Genomic DNA, 18,700 nt, shown 5'->3' on the forward strand with positions numbered 1-18,700 from the left:
AAAACGTTGAGTCCCTATTTCATTTAGTTAAAAAATTTAAATTAACAATTAATTTTACAAAACTCTTAATCTTTATCAACTTTTAAATCACAAAATCAACTAAAAAAAATCTGATTTTTAACTAAATCGAATGAGGAGAAAAATACAATTCTTAGGTACGTAAATAGGGGGAAAAAAAAAAAAAAAAAAAACGTTGAGTCCCTATTTCATTTAGTTAAAAAATTTAAATTAACAATTAATTTTACAAAACTCTTAATCTTTATCAACTTTTAAATCACAAAATCAACTAAAAAAAATCTGATTTTTAACTAAATCGAATGAGGACTAAACATTGTTCCTCATACCGTACAATACGGCCTAACACAGAATAAGATTGAGCTGTATATGTGTCCATGTATCTCTCTCTAAAACATAGACAAACACAGACATGATACAACAGTACTCTAAATTAAGAACCTGCTTATGAAAATGAATTTTGTCCAAGAAAACTACCCATGAGGATTTTTGTACCTTTTTTTCTATGTTTTAAGTGCATATATGCTGATATTAACAAATTAAGATTTATGCATTTTTCAATGCATTTATGCTGCCTCCACTGGTATAAAGATCAGATAATAATATCCATGTATTAAAAGCACATATATAAACTCACAGAATCTTTCATCTGCTTATTGTTCAGAGAATACGAATTTGATTCATCAAGAATGAATGGACTATACACTATTCTTGCTGAAATTTGATTCCTTTTTTCAAAAAAGAAAAAAGGAAACCCAATACTCTGATTTACGTGATATCACAAAGTTGATTTTTTTCAAACTTAAGTTGAAAAAATCCAACCATTGATGTAACATGAAGGGAGAAATGTCAGCTAAATTATCATAGTCAAAAAGTGAGCAAAAATTCAAGATAAGAAGATGAAGAAGAAATTGTGATAAAATTAACATGAAAAGATCAAATTAACAGCAATTCTTTGACCTAAGAACTAGTTTCAATTACATCACAAATAAAGGCCATGGAGATGGCTTCAAGAAGAAGAACCCGAAACACGGGGAGAAGTCACCGGAAAAAGTGGCAATAGTTGTGGCTGAGAATCTCTGGGTCTTGATGTTCTAGGAGATGGATGCAAGTAAAATTTCTTCTCAGCAATTGCTTTCTCCTCTTCAGAAGCACTCCCCATTGAAGGCGAGGATTTGCTCGGTGTGTCCTCGTTCAAAGGGGTGACAGGACTAAGAACCAGCGAAGGAAAATCAAGAATACTCGGGGACAAGATCTCGGCCTCTCGTGGTGAAAAGCTCGAATTCTGACCTAGACCAGGTGTCAAAGTATTGATCATAAGACCATTTTTAAGACTATTCCTTCGTTCATACAGCTTGAATCCCTGCTTCTTACCACCAGTGCTCTTGATGGGTGGTATCCTGGCGCCGCCTTTGGCGGCGGAGGAAGCCGGTGGTGGATCGGATTTGGAGGCTTTTTGGGCCGTTTCAGATGATCCAGTGAGCATTTGAACCACCTGCTTGAAGGTGGAGGTGTCAGCTTGTACAAAAGTTGTAGGGTAAGGATTAGTATCAGATCTGGGGATGGGGGTAGGGGTACGGGGTGGGGTGGGGACTTGGAGTGATCCATTGCTGTTGCTACTGCTGCCATTGCTGTTAGGTGAAGTTGTAGGAGATTGGTTATTCTCTCTAATTTCCATTTGAAAGAGAGAAGGAAGAAAAGTTATGGTTGGTTTGGGTGGAGGAGAAGAGATGGATGAGTGAAAAACAAGGCTTTTGGTTAGAATTGTGATTCTTGTTTTTCTTTTGTTTTTATGGTGCTCTTGACATCATCATTTTAGCCTCACTTTCTCTCACTAGCTAGACTTGGACTTATTACACTTCTTGTTCCCTCCCTCTTTTTCTCGGTCATCGAAACTTATTTATTATATTGTTCAACCATATACATAATATTTTTTTTTTAATGAATTTTGCTAATTGTACAATTAAAATTGATAACTTATTTATCGAAAGGGGTCTACCATTTTTTATTCATCGTGGATTCCTTCCATGTATGTAGTTGTCAACCCCGATAGTATATGTAACATACCAGTATTTTTCTATGTATGTCTTCTTTTAAAATAAAACTCTTTAATTTTCATGCTCATTTTCAATTACACCTTCACACTATAAAAATATTTTATTCGTAAATTCAAAATTTTTTCTTGCTTTTTAACTACACTTTTTTCAAAAAAAAAAAAGGGTATTCAAAAATTTATTTTTTAAAATAATGACTATTAAACAGTGATTTAGTTAAAAATCAAAATTTTAGTATATTTTGTATAAAACTAAAATAAATGGGTCCGACAAGGGCTTCGTTACATTGCTTTTTGAACACCCCACAAGTATTTAGTGTTGAATAATGTTACTCATCAGTAGTGATGTAGCTGATGAATAGCATTATATGTTAGCGATACACAATTTAAATTGAATAATGCTCCACATCAATCTTGACAATAATTTTTATGTGGTTGAATAATAAATAGGGCGTCGCTTCCTAGATTTTTTGTGTCAAGTAAGTATCATCTTAAATATAGAAATATGAATCCCATTTAAGATAGCGTATCAATGAATACCATTCGAACCGATGATAATCATTAGTCAGATAAATAGCATTACTCATTTAAACGAGATAAAGAAGAGCATAGTTTATAATCTAATTGAAAAATAAGAGAATTTGTATGGAAATATTAAAGATAAAGCAAGTGGGAGGCAAATGCAATGGTGGGGTTGGGAATTTTTGGGCATGAGCATCAAGTAGACAAACAGGATGGGTGTGGGGTACGGTAAAGGGTTGGGTGAATTTCAAGAAAAATACATTTGATCATTGACTTCAGAGCCATGAGGCTGCCCCTTCACTGCCAAAGAAGACTCAGACTATGGAGTATGATAGTGATTGGAATTGGAATTGGGGATGTCAACTTTTCACACAATAGTACCATATACCGTCCATTTCCCCGTGAATGCACCCATAAATTACAATATTATATTTCAACAACGGTCACTCAACTTTATTAAAAATTTCAAAATGGTAATTTAGTTTCTAACATTTACATTAATTGACACTTATTTGGAAACGTTAAACAAAATCCCTACGCGTCACAAAATGCATTAACTAGTAAATCACGTCGACAAAAGTTGGGTTTATTGCAGTTAAAGGCATAATTGTCAAACGCGTTTCTCTCATATTTGTTTGATTTTAAAAGGCATTCAATTGATTAAAATAATAATAATAATAAATCACATTTTATCAGCGAAGTTTGAAGTTGGAGCATTTTTGTCTCATCACATGGCGTACTACTTAACATCGTGAGTATTCATGCTGGAATTTAACGGTGATATAGATTAACGTTTCTAATCGAGTGATTATTAGTATAACCATTACAAATTATATCAAAATTTTAATGGTGCTCTGCAGTTTCATATCTGCATATCAAAATTTCAATACGAAATTTTAAATTATGAAACCACTTAATCAAAAAGAGAAAAAAGGAAGAAAAAGAATCGAATTCCCCTCTAATTGAAATTAAGAAAGTGGGGAACCAAATGTCCTAATTGCTACATATTCGAATCTCTCGTTATTCATTAGCATTATAATAGATATGGATAGTGGAAGCTATTATAAGAGAAAATTATCTAACTTATCAAGAAGAATACGAATCAGAGTGTAATAAGATGAAGATCAACCATATGTAACGAGGTCCACTCAAATAGAATGTTCAAATCCACTATCAATAATCACTGAACACATGTTATGACACGATAAATTAGATCACCAATAGTGAGACAAAAGAATCACATCGAAATCAATTTAAGAAGTCAAACACTGGAATTTTATCGTGATAAAATATTAGTACCTAAAAAAAAAAAAAAAAAAAAAACCCCTTTTCCCTAAAAAAAAAAAAAAAAAAAAAACCGCTCTTGTGCCAGTTATACGTGGAAGCAAGTATGACGCCAAAAGCTTCAAGCTCATTGATGGAGCAAGAAATTGGCACAAAATGATCATCATCAAAAAGTGAAGTTGCGTGTCAGCACCACGCCCATAAAATTTTATAGTAACTTTACAAGCCATTGACATTTTACATCCGTTATGCCCATTTTCCTATATCATAATTCTTATAGAATTTTTGGTGAATGTTGACTATAAATTCACTTACTAGATCTCAAAGTTGAATTGAGCACTATCGCCATGTGAGTTTATTTATTGAAATTTATCTACCAAAGGAGGAATAGTTCAAAGAGAAGTTTGCATTTAATTAGCTAATTGGTAAAATAATAACTTATCAATGGAATGATCGGTAAATTGAGAATGAACTCCAGAAAGATAAAGTCGAAATTATGATGACAAAATATGTTATAGTCAAAATGAATGAACACGTCCAAAAAAAATATATGTAAAAAGATTTTTGCTTTTTCAATTTTATTGAGTAATTGCAACAAAAGTTCCAAAATTTAGAAACACTAGCAGATTTTCTCCAAATTTTTCAAATGTTGCAATTGTCATCCCAAATATTTTCAATCGTTGCATCACATGTCCTTTTGAACGATTTACATTCATATTTCTATTAGTTGACCAAACAAGTGAGTTTGACCCCTTTTTTTATATATATAATTTCATAAAGGGTGGTAAAATAGTAACTTTCTCTTTGCTAAATTAAATAATTAAAGTAAATAAATTTAAATAATAATAAAATAATAATAAAAATAATTATCTTCTTCACCCAAAACCCTACACTTCACCACAAACCAAACCAAACCAAACCAAACCAAAACCAATGTTACCTAGTCACCGTCGACGTCGACGAAACCACAACTGCCACATGCCTATTCACTCCACTTCTCACCCACCTCGTGAAACACATTTTTATTCCTCAATTCCAACTCCAACCCACAAACTGAAATTAAACCCATGTCCTTGGCCTTGATTCTTTGATTGGTTATATCAATTGAAGATAAACCCATTACGGTATGATGTTGTTGAACGTTTTATGTGGCCAAATTTGTGAATTAACATCACCAAACCCGTGAATTGAAGGATTTGTCGAAATTGTCAAAAAAAAAAAAAGAGTAGTTCTTGATGCTTTGGAGGCTAATTTTGATTTGTATATGTTGTTGTTTGCTCAATAGAATGTGAGGTATGTGTTTGTGCTCATGGCCTGTAGCTGAGGCGAGGAATGATTTTATTGCTTGGGTTTGATTTTTGGTTGGGGGACAAGGGTGGCAGTTTTTGGGGATGACAGTGATGTTGCTTTTGATGGTAGCGATTGTGGTAGTTTGTTTGCGATGGTGGCAAGGCGAGGGTGGAGTAGCGGTGTGGGAGCTTTGCAGTGACGCCAACGGTTGCAGACATGAAAGGGTAGGATTGGATTTAGGTAGAAGAAGGTTAAAACTTTTCCATTTCTTTTTTCTGTTATTTAATTATTTTAATTATTTAATGTGATCAAATATGGAAGTGCCATTTTGTCCTCATTGATATTGATTAAAATATGATCAAAATTAATTTTTTGGGTCAACTAATGACAGATCGGATGGTAATCGTCCAAAAGGGCCTGTGATGCAATGATTGAAAAGGTTTAGGATGAAGGTTGAAACGTTTGAAAGGTTTGGAAAAAGTCTGTTAATACTTGAAATGTTTGAAACTTTTGCAACGATTATTCTTTTTTTGTTCTTTTAAATAACGATATGATGATAATCTGAATTTTTGAATATGTCAAAATTCTGATAACAACAATTATAAAAAATATTATGTCATTTTATAGTAGTGTATACACGTTAAATGTACATTGATCCTCACTTTTATATTCGAAAAATTGGAAAAGTGTTTTAGTTCATGTATGCTTTTCATTTCTCCAACCTCAATCCATTTAAGCCAAAATTGCACAATCGATCCTCAATCCATTATTCTAATACCACTATTTTAATAGTTGCACAATCAATTCTAAACATAAAGCGATTCAATCTTTGTTAAATCTTTACAAGGTCCTTACGAAAACACACATCACTTCAGATTTCTACGAAGCAACCAAGTTAAAAAACAAAACATAACACGTAAGAACTCAAAAGCAATTTGAAATATTCATTTTATCGATAACTCATTACGTTAACTCTAATGAAATGTTGTAAACTTACTTATATTTAAAGATTAGAGACCAACTCGAACCTCGAACAATAGATTAAAACCAAGAACCCTATAGAAAAGTTAAATGTGTTGGCCGGCTTGACCTAAACTTTCAAACAATAATAATTATTAGTTGGCATTGATTTGGGTTGTTTTTTTGTGCTGGAAAAGTAAAATCCTACTTCATTATTGATCTATTATCTTACTTAATTAATACTACTAAATCCTCAAAGTCCAAATTCCACCGTATATGTCCAAAAGGGGCCTAATTACAACGTTGTAATTTTCCATCTACGACTTAGTACCAATTATGCTGTCGTTATTACATGACATTTGAAAGCGAGATTTAAATTCAGATTATTTGTTTTTCTTTCTGGCAAGTTCTCGATGTAGGAGACGAGACAATTAGAATAACAAACATAAAATATGGAGTCTCGAGTTGTGGGCCAACGAGTATGAATTAGGACCATTGAGTGAGTAACAGTTAAGCCCTCGTTTGAGCACCATTATTTCTCATTACATTAGACTAAAATTTTCTCTCTCCTACTTTTAACCACACAATTTTCAATAAAATAATATTATACGTAAATCAAAAAAATTTCAACCACTCATTTTTTGGAAAAAAAAACTATTCATCTCATTATAATGCCAAATAATAAGGCTCAAACACAGCCTAAATGACATTCTAATTAATGACATTATTTTTTTATTAGTGGTTGACACTTTGATAAACAACGAACCACTCCATAAAGAGAAAATGAGAAACTAGTTTTAAAACCCCAATTAACGTTAAGATGTTAAAGTGGGAAATTTGCACTTTTTGTACCCAAACTTTGGATAATATGACAAATATTGACAACAACCTTTTTTAAGCATAATTCATCCCAACTTTTCAATTATATAACAAAACTCGTAATTCCTTTTATTTGGAAATTAAATGATGAATTTGTCCTTCTCTTTAAATGGACAAAAATAAAAGAAAACAATAAAATAAATTACACATGAAGTCCCTTAACTTTTCGAAAAGTATAAGTAAATTCTATTTAAAATAATTAAATATATATTAACAAAAAAATTAGAAAAAAGTAAACTTTTTTTTTATCTTTCACCATCAAGCTCACTCACCCATCCCAATCCACCCCTGTCTGCATTGACGATGACACCACCGCCACAAAAAAAACACAAAATATGTTTTCTCCAAACCTACCGCACCATCCATCGTAGCAGAACCACCATCGACAAGGCACATTACCATCACCTCAGTGGTGGACACAGATATTTTGAATTAGGAGCACAATCAAACTTGAATTTTTTTTTATTTTTTATTTTTTTTTTAAAAAGTTAAATCATTCCGTATCTTATTACCTCAAAAATTAAAGAATTTCATATCTTGTCAAAAATAGCAAATAAATTAATTGGATACAAACAAGTCACAATTTACCTCAATTTGAATCACCAAATTTCAATTTGTATAAATTGAGTTACCAGACATTAATTTTGTTTCAAATTTAACCACTTTTCCATATTTCGTCCCTTGATGTATCCCAAACTAAAAGAAAATGATAATGAGCATAATTGCTTCTTGGAATGCCAACTTATTACTTGTCCACATAAGAAAGTAATAAAATAAAAAATATAGCTTGCCGAACAATATTTCTTCCGTTATCTAAAGATGATTGGGAATGCCACGGAGCAATTACATGAAAAATATGTTACAGATGACTATCAATTAAGCAATTTTCGTAGATTTGTGTTACGGAAGGATAATGTGACATAGATTGAGTAGTTATTAGAAACTAAATTAAGGTTAAATGATTCAATTGTGAAGAATTAAAATCTAATGATCCAATTAAAATTTCATTAGAGATTTAGTGACTGCAAGAGAAATTCAGAAGGATTTTAATTAATTTGATTTTATTATTAAAAAAAAAAACTTTTGAAGTTGATAGGTCACGTGACTCACCAGACCTCCTTGGGTTCGTCATTGCATCCCCCTTCACCATCTATAAGCAAGTACCAAATCTCAAAAAAGGTTTAGGATTTTCAAAACAAATCTCTCTGATGTAGGATGCAATTCGGTTCTTGCAAATGATGGTGCTATGATTTGGAAAGGATCGAACCTATCCGCACTCTTTTAAAAAATTAGGGATCTCAGCTGCAAATTTTATTGAAAAGTGCTGAAAACCCGACCCGCATTGTCGCGGATGATTAAAGGATGGATCATACTTGAGGTACGTAATAGACACCATGCCGAAGGAGAATAATCCTTAAAGGATAAACAACTAATAAAATTCCCATTGGAAGACACAAAATCTAGTGCTACTTGAAAATCTATGCTGTGAGTGACTGTACCTTGAAAAATAAAGATGCCAATTTCTAAATTCAGCGTCTTTTTGTGATTGGATTATGTCATATAAGTCAGGTTTGTACGCTTGTACTTTTGACTTTCTTACCTCATTCATTGAAGAGAGTAACTTTCAACTATTTTACTTTTGTCATGTTTAGATAAAAATTAGTTGAATGTAGGTGATTCATTGAAATATGTAATCAAAATTTAATTGTTAACTTTGCTTTAATTTTAATTCGATTTTTAGTTTAACCAAATAAGCACTTCATTTTTTAAATTACAACCTTACTCTTTTCTTCAAATCGAATCACCAAATCAATGACTTTATATAAGACTTTACTCTTACTACTTGAAATATTTTATTTTTTAATTATAATTTAATGACACGTAAAACTCATATAAATTATTTTCACTTATCCACCACTCAATTCTATCAAGCTATCATTTTATCCAAACAAGAACATAAGAGTGTCTTTAATGATGATGTAAAAAAGATACTCGATCTATCCCATTTATATAGACTGATTTTATTTTTCACACGAATTAAGAAATTTTATTTAATGTCATTGAAAAAACAATTTTTGTGAAAAGCTTTTCTATCTACCCTTATTTATATATGTACAATTTCAAGATTAAGCGAAAAAAAAAAAGTTATAACTAGGCAAATTAAATAAGGGCATATTAGTAAACAAATAAAATAAAATATTTTCAATAAAGAAATATGACTATATAATTTGGACAAGAAAATAAGGAAAGTGAATTTATATAAATGAGATGGAGGGAGTATTTATATCTTCAAAGTGGCAGAAAACCTCTCAAATGGAGAAGTGCAAAAGAAATGAAAATTGCATTGTTGGACCGAAAATACCAATTTTTTTTTTTTTTTTTTTTAAAGGTGGGTTCACAAGAGGCAAAAAGTGGATTTAAATCTTTCTATTGGAGTAGAATTTGAATTTAGAGCTATCGGGAAATAAACGATAATACAAAAGTGATTTTGAAAATAACAATTTACATCATCATGGAAGATGCTCTAACATAACCATGAAATTTCATTAGGGGCCACATAACTAACATATTTGCTTTATGTTGGTCACCTAATTTTAAATTTGTTTCAACTTGATCACCCAACTTATACTTTTATTTCAAAGTGGTCAGGCTTGAGCACGAAGGGGCTTACGACATACTACTCGAAAAAACATTAGAATCGACCAGAGTTGGGGAGGATTGGGCGTCAAGCACATAATCGATGAAGTAGATATTGCCCAAAGTTATCCTGTACTTGCAAGACGAATCGAAAGATGAATCCAAGACATCAAGTTAAGATTCCACAGTGGAGATGAAGACCATTAGACATCGATTTTGAGGATTCGGGAATAGTCCAAGAGAGAGATTGAGTCATATGATTTTCAACTTGATCACATAACTTATACTTTTATTTCAAAGTAATTGCTTAACCTATATTTTGCCTCAAGCATGAAGTGGTAACAAATTTCACAAACAAGGTTACAAATTCTCTATATATTAATAATTCTTGAGTTAAAACAAACATATAAGGTTTGTTATCAAATCGAAACATATCAAAGTTAGATGGCCAACACGAGACAAACCTATAAGTTAGATGACCTCCCGTAAATTTTCTTCAAACATAGTGTTGGCACTGTCCCAGCAGTCACTGAAATAATATTTTAAGATATGCTTAAGTGACTATATTTTAACTTAAGTTGAGATTTTTAATTAAAAACTTATTAATTATAAATAATTAACTTATGGACAGCAATGATGGGATAAATGGGGACCACTTTAATCAACTTTACAAGGTTCAATGTACAGTTCTCAGTTCTCACTGGGCGTGCTGATACATGTCTTTCTGATTATTAATATTTTATAATTTTTTCCAATTAATTAAATATATTAAAAATTATTTGCAGTAACATAAGTTTGAATGGAATGAAAGATTAGGTGATATACATTGACTTTTTTGCTTTTGTAGGCAGCTTTCACGCATTGAATTCCATGTTAGGTCGATTCGAACTTGATCTATCTATCCAGTTTGTGACTTATTTTCAACCATTTTAATTTCCATTCCATTTTTCAAACTATTCATTTAAAGGTTCAATCTTTTGTAACGAAAATTTCCAGAGTCATGAACGACTTTTTACAGCAAAAAAGAAAGGACGAATAGATATCGACTGATTCTCTACTAGAAATTGTGGTAGAATGATCGACATAACTGTAAGAACTGAAATTTTGATGGGATCAATGGAACTAATGGTGCTTACATTAGTGAAAAAAGGCCACCCACAGAAAATCGGAGACCTCAGTAGAGCTCCGTGCGTCCACAGATGTGAGAAAGAAAAGTTTTCCGTCATTTGTCTTTTGACGAAGCCACTGCAAATCCATCAATGGAGACATTTTTGAACTCTTTCGAGCAATTATGATATAAAATACATCATTCAAAGCTTATGCACCTGCATCCAACCAATTTGGCTACATTTATCAGTTTGGGAAGAAACAAAGAATTCAATAACGTTTCTCAAGAGTCAAAATTTCACAATATATAAGTCCCTGAAAAACCCGGTTGCTCTGCAGCCAACAACCTGTTCGATCAACATTACGAGTTTTCTAGTCTTCTTCTCTTTATAGGACACAAAAAACAGAATTTAAGCTTACTAATGTAAGTCCAGTATCGGGGTCTTAAGTCAAAACAGAAGGTTCATCCACCATCACCTTACTCTACTCTACTATCATGGCTAAGATAGATGTAACTAAATGCAAGAACTACAAGAACCACCAAAACAGCAGGGACGGCCCATAGCCAATAGTTAGTTGTCTTCTTGCGTTTCAGTATAACCTTTGGAAGTGAATCTGGACCTCTCGGGCGTGCTCTATGCCTAGGGGTATTTTCTTTCCATCCCTTGCTCTTTGGCAGGACCGGGATTACAACCTTTTCCTCCGTCTTCTCTGGCTCATCAACTTCTGCAACTGCTTCAGTTGGTTCCTCAGAATCCTGAGAGACAACAGCCCCAGCCTTCTTTCTCTCTCTTTTTTCGCGGTCCTGCAATATTTTGAGAGCCAAATAAACATTTTAAGAATTAAGATCACAGGACAAAGCTAAAAGGAAAAGTTAACAAAAGTAAAAATTTCCTTAAGCTTCTTCTCGGCTTCCTTCTGAGCTTTTATTGCTGATCTGGCAGCAGCTTTCTCTGCTAATTTCTTCTTTCTTTCCATTGCCTGCTTAGCCTTGGCAATCTCTTCCTCTCGCTTCATCTCCTTCAATTTCATCTCATCAACTTCAGAAGGATCATCCTTCTGCGATTTATGTATTCCAGAGACATCTCTGTCTTCAAGTTCAATCTTGTCCACGATGCTTTCGGTTTTCTTATTTGCTTCTTTCTTATTTCGAGCATTCTTTTCTGTTTGATCTTTTTGCACAGAAGTATCATGTTGTGCCACAGGAAAGGAATCCTCCTTAGCAGGTTGTTTCACGTTTGATTTCACAATCATCTGAGTCTCGAATGGAGTCGGTGCCTCGACTGCCATAAGTGGCTTCTCGTCCGGATTCCTCATCCGACCATCGGAACTCAATTGCCTCGCGTCGAGTGATGGCAACACTCTCCTCTTGTAGTCATCCCTGAATGCCTTATTACTACTGCAGAGGGAAATGAATTTTTCGACCTGGTAGTGGGAAGACGAGGACAACTGTTAGACAACTAAGTGTAACTCCCATGGCTATTTAACTCAAGGCAGAAAATCAATCGCCAAACCTCTGTATGTGAGAGGTCGTTGAGGGCTTCAACGTCCTTCTTTGCTGCAAGTTCTTTGGCTTTGATCAGTAGTGTACGGTTTTGGTAGTAGTGGGCATTCTGCAAGTCAAAATACTAATTTGTAAAGACCTAAACAAATAATATGCAAACTGTCTTCCCTCTACATTTGGCAATAAGATATATTTTGTGGCTTCAATTTCTCAAAGATCAAAAAATATTTCAGATATGTTAAAAACTAATGAACAATCAATCATGGAACAAGTATAAGGCAATGCCGTTTTTCCTTTCAAGTCTAAATTGGCTAACAGAAACAGCATAAATTTGCTCTGAACTTCTGTAAAGACATTTCGTTCTACTTACAAATTGGGAAAAAGGCCTGCAATGACATTTTAACAGAGTGCAAACCGAACAAGAGACAGATAACCAAAATTTGGCATTTGGTCCCTAGTTAAGCACAAAACCTAAAAAACAAAGAGTAGAACACAAGACCGTGGATATTGATAAACTAGTGCTGTCTATCCACGAGAAAGCATCTTGTCATGGAATTGCTTGGCCGGGACATTACTTAAATGGGTCCATTTTCAACTCTTCTGAGAAAAAATAAGGTACAAATATATACATGGAACGTCACCAAAAATGACTAATATTGTCTAACATAGATTGCTTTTTTATATGCTCCATGGAGTGGATTGCTAATTATTGTCGTCGGGTGTTATTGAATTTTATTTGGTTACAATAGTTTGGTTATTCACGGTATTATATACCGTCAACTTGTGATGGCAGATCCAATGCCCAGACTTCACATAAATGTGTGGGACTGTCCCTGGGCCTGGATTTGAGTATCACCTAGTTATGCACAATGGGGAGGGCACCCTTTGCAGAGATCCAGTATGCTTTGCCTGGCTGGACCTCCACCGTCCCATGTCCATTGGTTTATTTATTTATTGATTTTTTTCTGTTTAATTTTATGGAGGAGAAAAAAAAAAAAGACTCTGCGGCAGCGGTGGGCTTGATAGCCAGGTCCATGGTTCACCAATCCAGATGGGATAACCCCTTTTTGACACCTCTGGTTTCATCTAATCGAAGAGTCAGAAATCACACAAAATAAACATCAAAAAAACAAAGAGACGCAAGATAATACCATCATCTAACATTCTGACCAAATGTTGAGCAATTCCAATTCTATGGTGAAGTAAAGGTGGCCTCAAAAAAAGTTGGGAGATTTTGCCGTACACATAACAGACGCTGTTATAAAATTGCATCTAGTACAGCTAAGAGACTCTGCGGCAGCGGTGGGCTTGATAGCCAGGTCCATGGTTCACCAATCCAGATGGGAGAACCCCTTTTTGACACCTCTGGTTTCATCTAATCGAAGAGTCAGAAATCACACAAAATAAACATCAAAAAAACAAAGAGACGCAAGATAATACCATCATCTAACATTCTGACCAAATGTTGAGCAATTCCAATTCTATGGTGACGTAAAGGTGGCCTCAAAAAAAGTTGGGAGATTTTGCCGTACACATAACAGACGCTGTTATAAAATTGCATCTAGTACAGCTAAGTTCTAACAACTCATAGAATTTAAGAATAAAAAACAACTAGCAACAGTTGAAATTTTAACTCCCCCAAGAAAGCGGTTGCCTTCAGGTTGACATGATTCAGGCCTAAGACAGATTCCCACGGCGGAGTCACCATTGACTCTATTTATTATTATGGTAAATCAGTGTATCAAGATGTAACACCTGTTCCACTTTTGGAAGCCCCAGGGTTATATCACCAGATCTTGATTTTAACGCATATTTTTTTAACCGAGTTTCGTTTGATTGGGCTGAAATTAAAATCTTCCACCCTTCTTCAAAATATCACAGACAGTTCCTATTGGTTGAGTGCCTTACCCAAGTATATGTAGAATAGCAGGAACATTTTAAGAAGTTTAATTCTTCATCGGAAAAACTAACTTTTCAAAGATCATTTCCTTCCTTCAGTATCGAATATCAGTAGCACTGATTTGACAGGCAGCTCATTGGGATAGATGCAGATAAACAATAACCCCCCCCCCCCCCCCAAAAAAAAAAAAAAAACCACTACACACACACACACACACAAGAAACATGTAAGAATTTTTTTCTCTTATGGCTGAAGAAAATACGGTTTGATTTGAAGTTTTGTCTATGTATGGAATTCTAATATGACGTATGGGCCTAGAAAATCAACTAATATATCTTTTCTTCTTCCTTCCTTCCTGAAAACGAAAAGGAAACCATTCATACTCGTAACTCAAGTTGGACAACTCTCAAATAGCTTAAAGGGAAGGGGAAAACAAATTAATCAATTTCATTCATTGAGGGGTATGTAGCCCTACATTGTTTGTCTCGTCTAAAATTCTATTTGGATTCTTTGAATTCTAATATGACGTATGGGCCTAGAAAATCAACTAATATATCTTTTCTTCTTCCTTCCTTCCTGAAAACGAAAAGGAAACCATTCATACTCGTAACTCAAGTTGGACAACTCTCAAATAGCTTAAAGGGAAGGGGAAAACAAATTAATCAATTTCATTCATTGAGGGGTATGTAGCCCTACATTGTTTGTCTCGTCTAAAATTCTATTTGGATTCTTTGGTCTTATCCAGTTATTAAGACTATAGAGACACGTTCCCTTGTCCTGGGATCCTTTGTCTTTGTTTTAAATCATCGGGTCTAGACATTACTTCGGCACTTCTTAATTCTTTCAAAATGGCTGCAACATACCCTCTTAGTGATTTAATTACACCAAAAAATCCTACAATGCTATAAATTGTAAAACAAGACATGTATAATAGTGTTTAATCAGGATGATGAATCATCATGATTAAAGATGAAAAAAGCATACCGCCTGTTCACGCTGTTTCCTCATTTCCTGAATGGTTTCAAAAGTTTTGTCTCTCTTCTCTGTAATTGCGGTCAACTCCTCCTGTAAAACATTTATGTCTTTGTCTATAGATGCTTTTTCTTCATCAAGCTGCTTAAGCTTGACACTGACCACTTGCTTTTCCTTTCGAACTCCATCAAGATCAACACCTATAAGCTACAATAAGATAGTTATAAGCATACAGCTACTGGCTACTGCATGCTAAAGTCAGCTAGCGATGCCATAAAAAATAGGCACAGAACTATATGAAGTTTTAAATATACAGCATCTTACTTTGACTTGGTCCTGAATCACTTCTTTTTCACCCAATGCATCTTGGATCCTTGCCCTCTCAGCAGAATTTGCAATGACCTTGTCCCTTGTCCCTTCAAGTTGTTTAATTTCCCTGAGGATTTGCTTCTCTTCACTGAGAGGAATGCTTTCATGCTGAATGCGATATTGTAAACTTTTGATCTGATTAATTTCAACAGAAAGAGAGACCTATTAGCTTGAAGTGTTATATGAAAGTAATAACTAGAGTGGAAAGCACTTCAAAAATTATACATCCTCAAACAAAAACTTACAACATCGTTGAGTTCTTCCTCAGAAGAACATATTACCGAACCCCTCTCTCTGCCTCCATTAGGAGCACCTCGCAACTTGCCAAGAGCCTGCTGCAGAGGTTCCATTTCTCTTCTCTTCTCATCCATGATTGACCTAAACTGTTTGTTCTCGACACTTAGAGACCTTAACTCGGAAATTACCTGGGCCCGAACTGCCTGCAAAACACACTCAAAGTGACACAGAAGAAATGATAAAAGCGGGCTATACTATATTCCCATATAGTTCATAGGTTTCAAATTCCACGATGACATATTTCTTTGACGAAAAAGGGGGGAAAAATTATGTTTTTCACCACAAAACTTAAGCAATACCTCTATCATGCTTGCATAATTGCTGTATGAGCAGTCTAATTAGACATATTAAAACATCCCTCGTTGCAAGTGTTAGGGATCATCTCTCATACTGTGCCCTTTCAGACAACTTCTAAAGGATAATTATTAACAAACCTGCTGGTATCAGACGTTCAAGTTTTCTAGTCGGCATTTGGGCCCTTGAGAAGTTAAAGTTCTATATTGAATCTATTTTGAAATATAGGGAAAGGGAAATTTCTCAATGTCATCGTATCCTTATGGTCCATGAAGGACTGATATGGAGTTGGTTTTGCAAACATGAAATGCCAAACTGTTTTGGCAGGTAAACAAAATAAAAATAAAATGATTTTTTTCATCTTGTCACCACACACTCCCTTGGCATTAAAGTAAGAAACATCATGGTTTTGTTTGTCACCTCATCAACACAAATTCAGATTTCAAATTGACCCAACACCTTTAACTGTGTTTCAGGACAAATTTGAAAGTGGGGTCATAAATTTTCCTAAATATCTATTACTGCCACTGGAAGGACAAGAAAATTTTGGAATCCAATCGTAAAAGTGCTTCCACTTTAGAGCGTTATTTTCTAAGCAATAGAAAAATCACAGAGACGGAGGGAATATTTATTAATAGAAATAAGTAAACCCCCCCCCCCCCCCCACGGCCACCCAAATCATAGCAAATGGCCACTAGCCAGCATTTATTTTTAAGAGACACAATCGCACAAGTATGACTACCCAAAAGTATAAAGCACTGCATAATTTACCCGTTTCTCCCTTAATTTTTCAGTGATCTGGAATCGAGCTTGATTCTTTTTCTGTAACTCTTTCTCCGTCAGTTCCAGTTTGCCCCTCAGATTCTGGTCTTCAAAAGACCGATACTTAACAATATAGTATGAGTGGATCTGACTCGGTTCAGGCCACTCATCAGCTGCGTTGTTCGGGAGGTTGGCCTCCAAAACTTTTTTTCCATCTTCTTTGGCCGGCTCATCCATAGTATGTGACCCAAATTTTATGTTCATCTTGTCATCATTTTCCACAGAAATCTTCTCTTCATTTCCAGTTACCACGGAAACGGCCAAGTTAGATTCAGAGACCTCCAAACTCATGATTTTCAGTATATTCTACAAGAAATGGTTCTTAAAGAATCTTGAACCCTGAATCAGGAAGCAACAAAAACATCAGGTAAGTATGCATTCAAGCAACAAGTCGAATCATCCAGCCAAGAAATACAGCTGTAACTAATGAACAAAAACAAACCAGGTCAACTGGTATTAGAATATTCATAATAAACTTCATTTTTTACAGGAACAAATTCATCCATCAAAATCAGATTAGAGCAGCAATATCTATCTTTCAAACTTAAACACGGAGTACAACACTTTAAATTCAATTTTCCTTATTTTGCATCAATTGATCTTTAAATCCAAGAAGCCCAATATCAGCAAATAGCAACGACAAAAAACACAAGAATAATCTTTTACTAAACACAGTAGAAAGTCTCAGATTCATCAGCATAAGAAATCAATAAATCGAATCATCACGAACGCACATAAATGGCAGTAAATTAAGCAAATCGTCATAGAATCGTACATACAGGCTGTAAATTCAATGCAACCAGAAAAAAAAACAAATTAATGATAAAAAACCTCTCTAAGTGGCAAAGATAAAATCTTTATACCAAGAAGAAAAACCGATATCCTCAGCAAAAGGGCAAAAAAAAAAAAAAACTACAAATTCAACCCATAATTGTCCAAGGATAAAGATCGGTACAGATCAAAGAAGATGGTATCAAGAAAGCAAGAAAAATACCAAAATCGGAAGAGAAAAAAAAAACTTCAAAAAATGGAAAAAATGAATAAAAAATAAGACAGCACAATCGAGGGGCGTGGATCAAAAGAAGCAGAAATGACGGAGACTTACTGGTAAGGAATTGGCAAGAAAACCAAGGCGGAGATTTTTAGGACCCCCTTTAGACAAGACCGCGCAGAGAGAGAAGAGAGATACCCAGATCTCTGACTTTTGGGGGAGAAAAATGGGTAGATTACGTTACTACAAAAATAGGATCTTTTAAGGTGTCTTTAAAATTATTTATTTTGTCATATTTTTTATGAATTTCTTCTTTGAGTTCTTGTTTGATAGGAATTTTGTTAATTGACTTTTTGACGGTTGAAATAGTAAAATAACGATAAAAAAATTGATACTAATTGGATTAAAATTTTTACCAAACATACTCTTAGTCTTTAAATTTTATTTTAGCCAAAATGAGAAAAGAATTGGAAGTAGAGAAAAGGATATAATTTTACTAGGTAGGCACTATATATGAACTAAGTGCTTCTTTATAGGTGTGGACGCGGGTCGATTCGGTTCAATTCTAAAGAGAATCGAACCGAATCAAACTTTTCGGGTATCTAGTAAATGGAATCGTCGGGTCCAAATATAATTATGGAACCGTTCGGGTTCAGTTCGGTTCGGTTCTGTACTATAATTAAATTTTTTAACATTTATAACAACATTATATAAATACAACTATTAATACATTCAATGATTTTGGAATGTCAGAGATTAGTAAACTATCTTGTTCAAATGATCGCTACGATCAAAGTTTCGGTC

General features: G+C 34.1%; 2 protein-coding genes across 2 annotated transcripts; both read right to left on the reverse strand.

Annotated features, from left to right (window-relative positions):
* Positions 1 to 890: 890 nt before the first annotated feature.
* LOC111395623 (VQ motif-containing protein 4-like) lies at positions 891 to 1,872 on the reverse strand. The gene has a single exon (XM_023021708.1). It carries the CDS (start codon positions 1,691 to 1,693, stop codon positions 1,025 to 1,027), a length of 669 nt encoding a protein of 222 aa, XP_022877476.1. The 5' UTR covers positions 1,694 to 1,872; the 3' UTR covers positions 891 to 1,024.
* Positions 1,873 to 10,997: 9,125 nt separating this feature from the next.
* LOC111395624 (proton pump-interactor 1-like) lies at positions 10,998 to 18,149 on the reverse strand. Its single transcript, XM_023021709.1, has 8 exons — positions 18,011 to 18,149; positions 16,855 to 17,244; positions 15,738 to 15,932; positions 15,448 to 15,627; positions 15,136 to 15,330; positions 12,262 to 12,360; positions 11,642 to 12,172; positions 10,998 to 11,552 (listed from the first exon to the last, which is right to left on the reverse strand). The coding sequence occupies exons 2-8, from the start codon at positions 17,194 to 17,196 to the stop codon at positions 11,226 to 11,228; spliced, it is 1,869 nt and encodes a 622-aa protein (XP_022877477.1). The 5' UTR covers positions 17,197 to 17,244; positions 18,011 to 18,149; the 3' UTR covers positions 10,998 to 11,225.
* Positions 18,150 to 18,700: the final 551 nt, after the last annotated feature.

Source organism: Olea europaea, chromosome 6, assembly GCF_002742605.1.
Source record: "Olea europaea var. sylvestris chromosome 6, O_europaea_v1, whole genome shotgun sequence".
In the NCBI taxonomy this organism is placed as follows: domain Eukaryota; kingdom Viridiplantae; phylum Streptophyta; class Magnoliopsida; order Lamiales; family Oleaceae; genus Olea; species Olea europaea.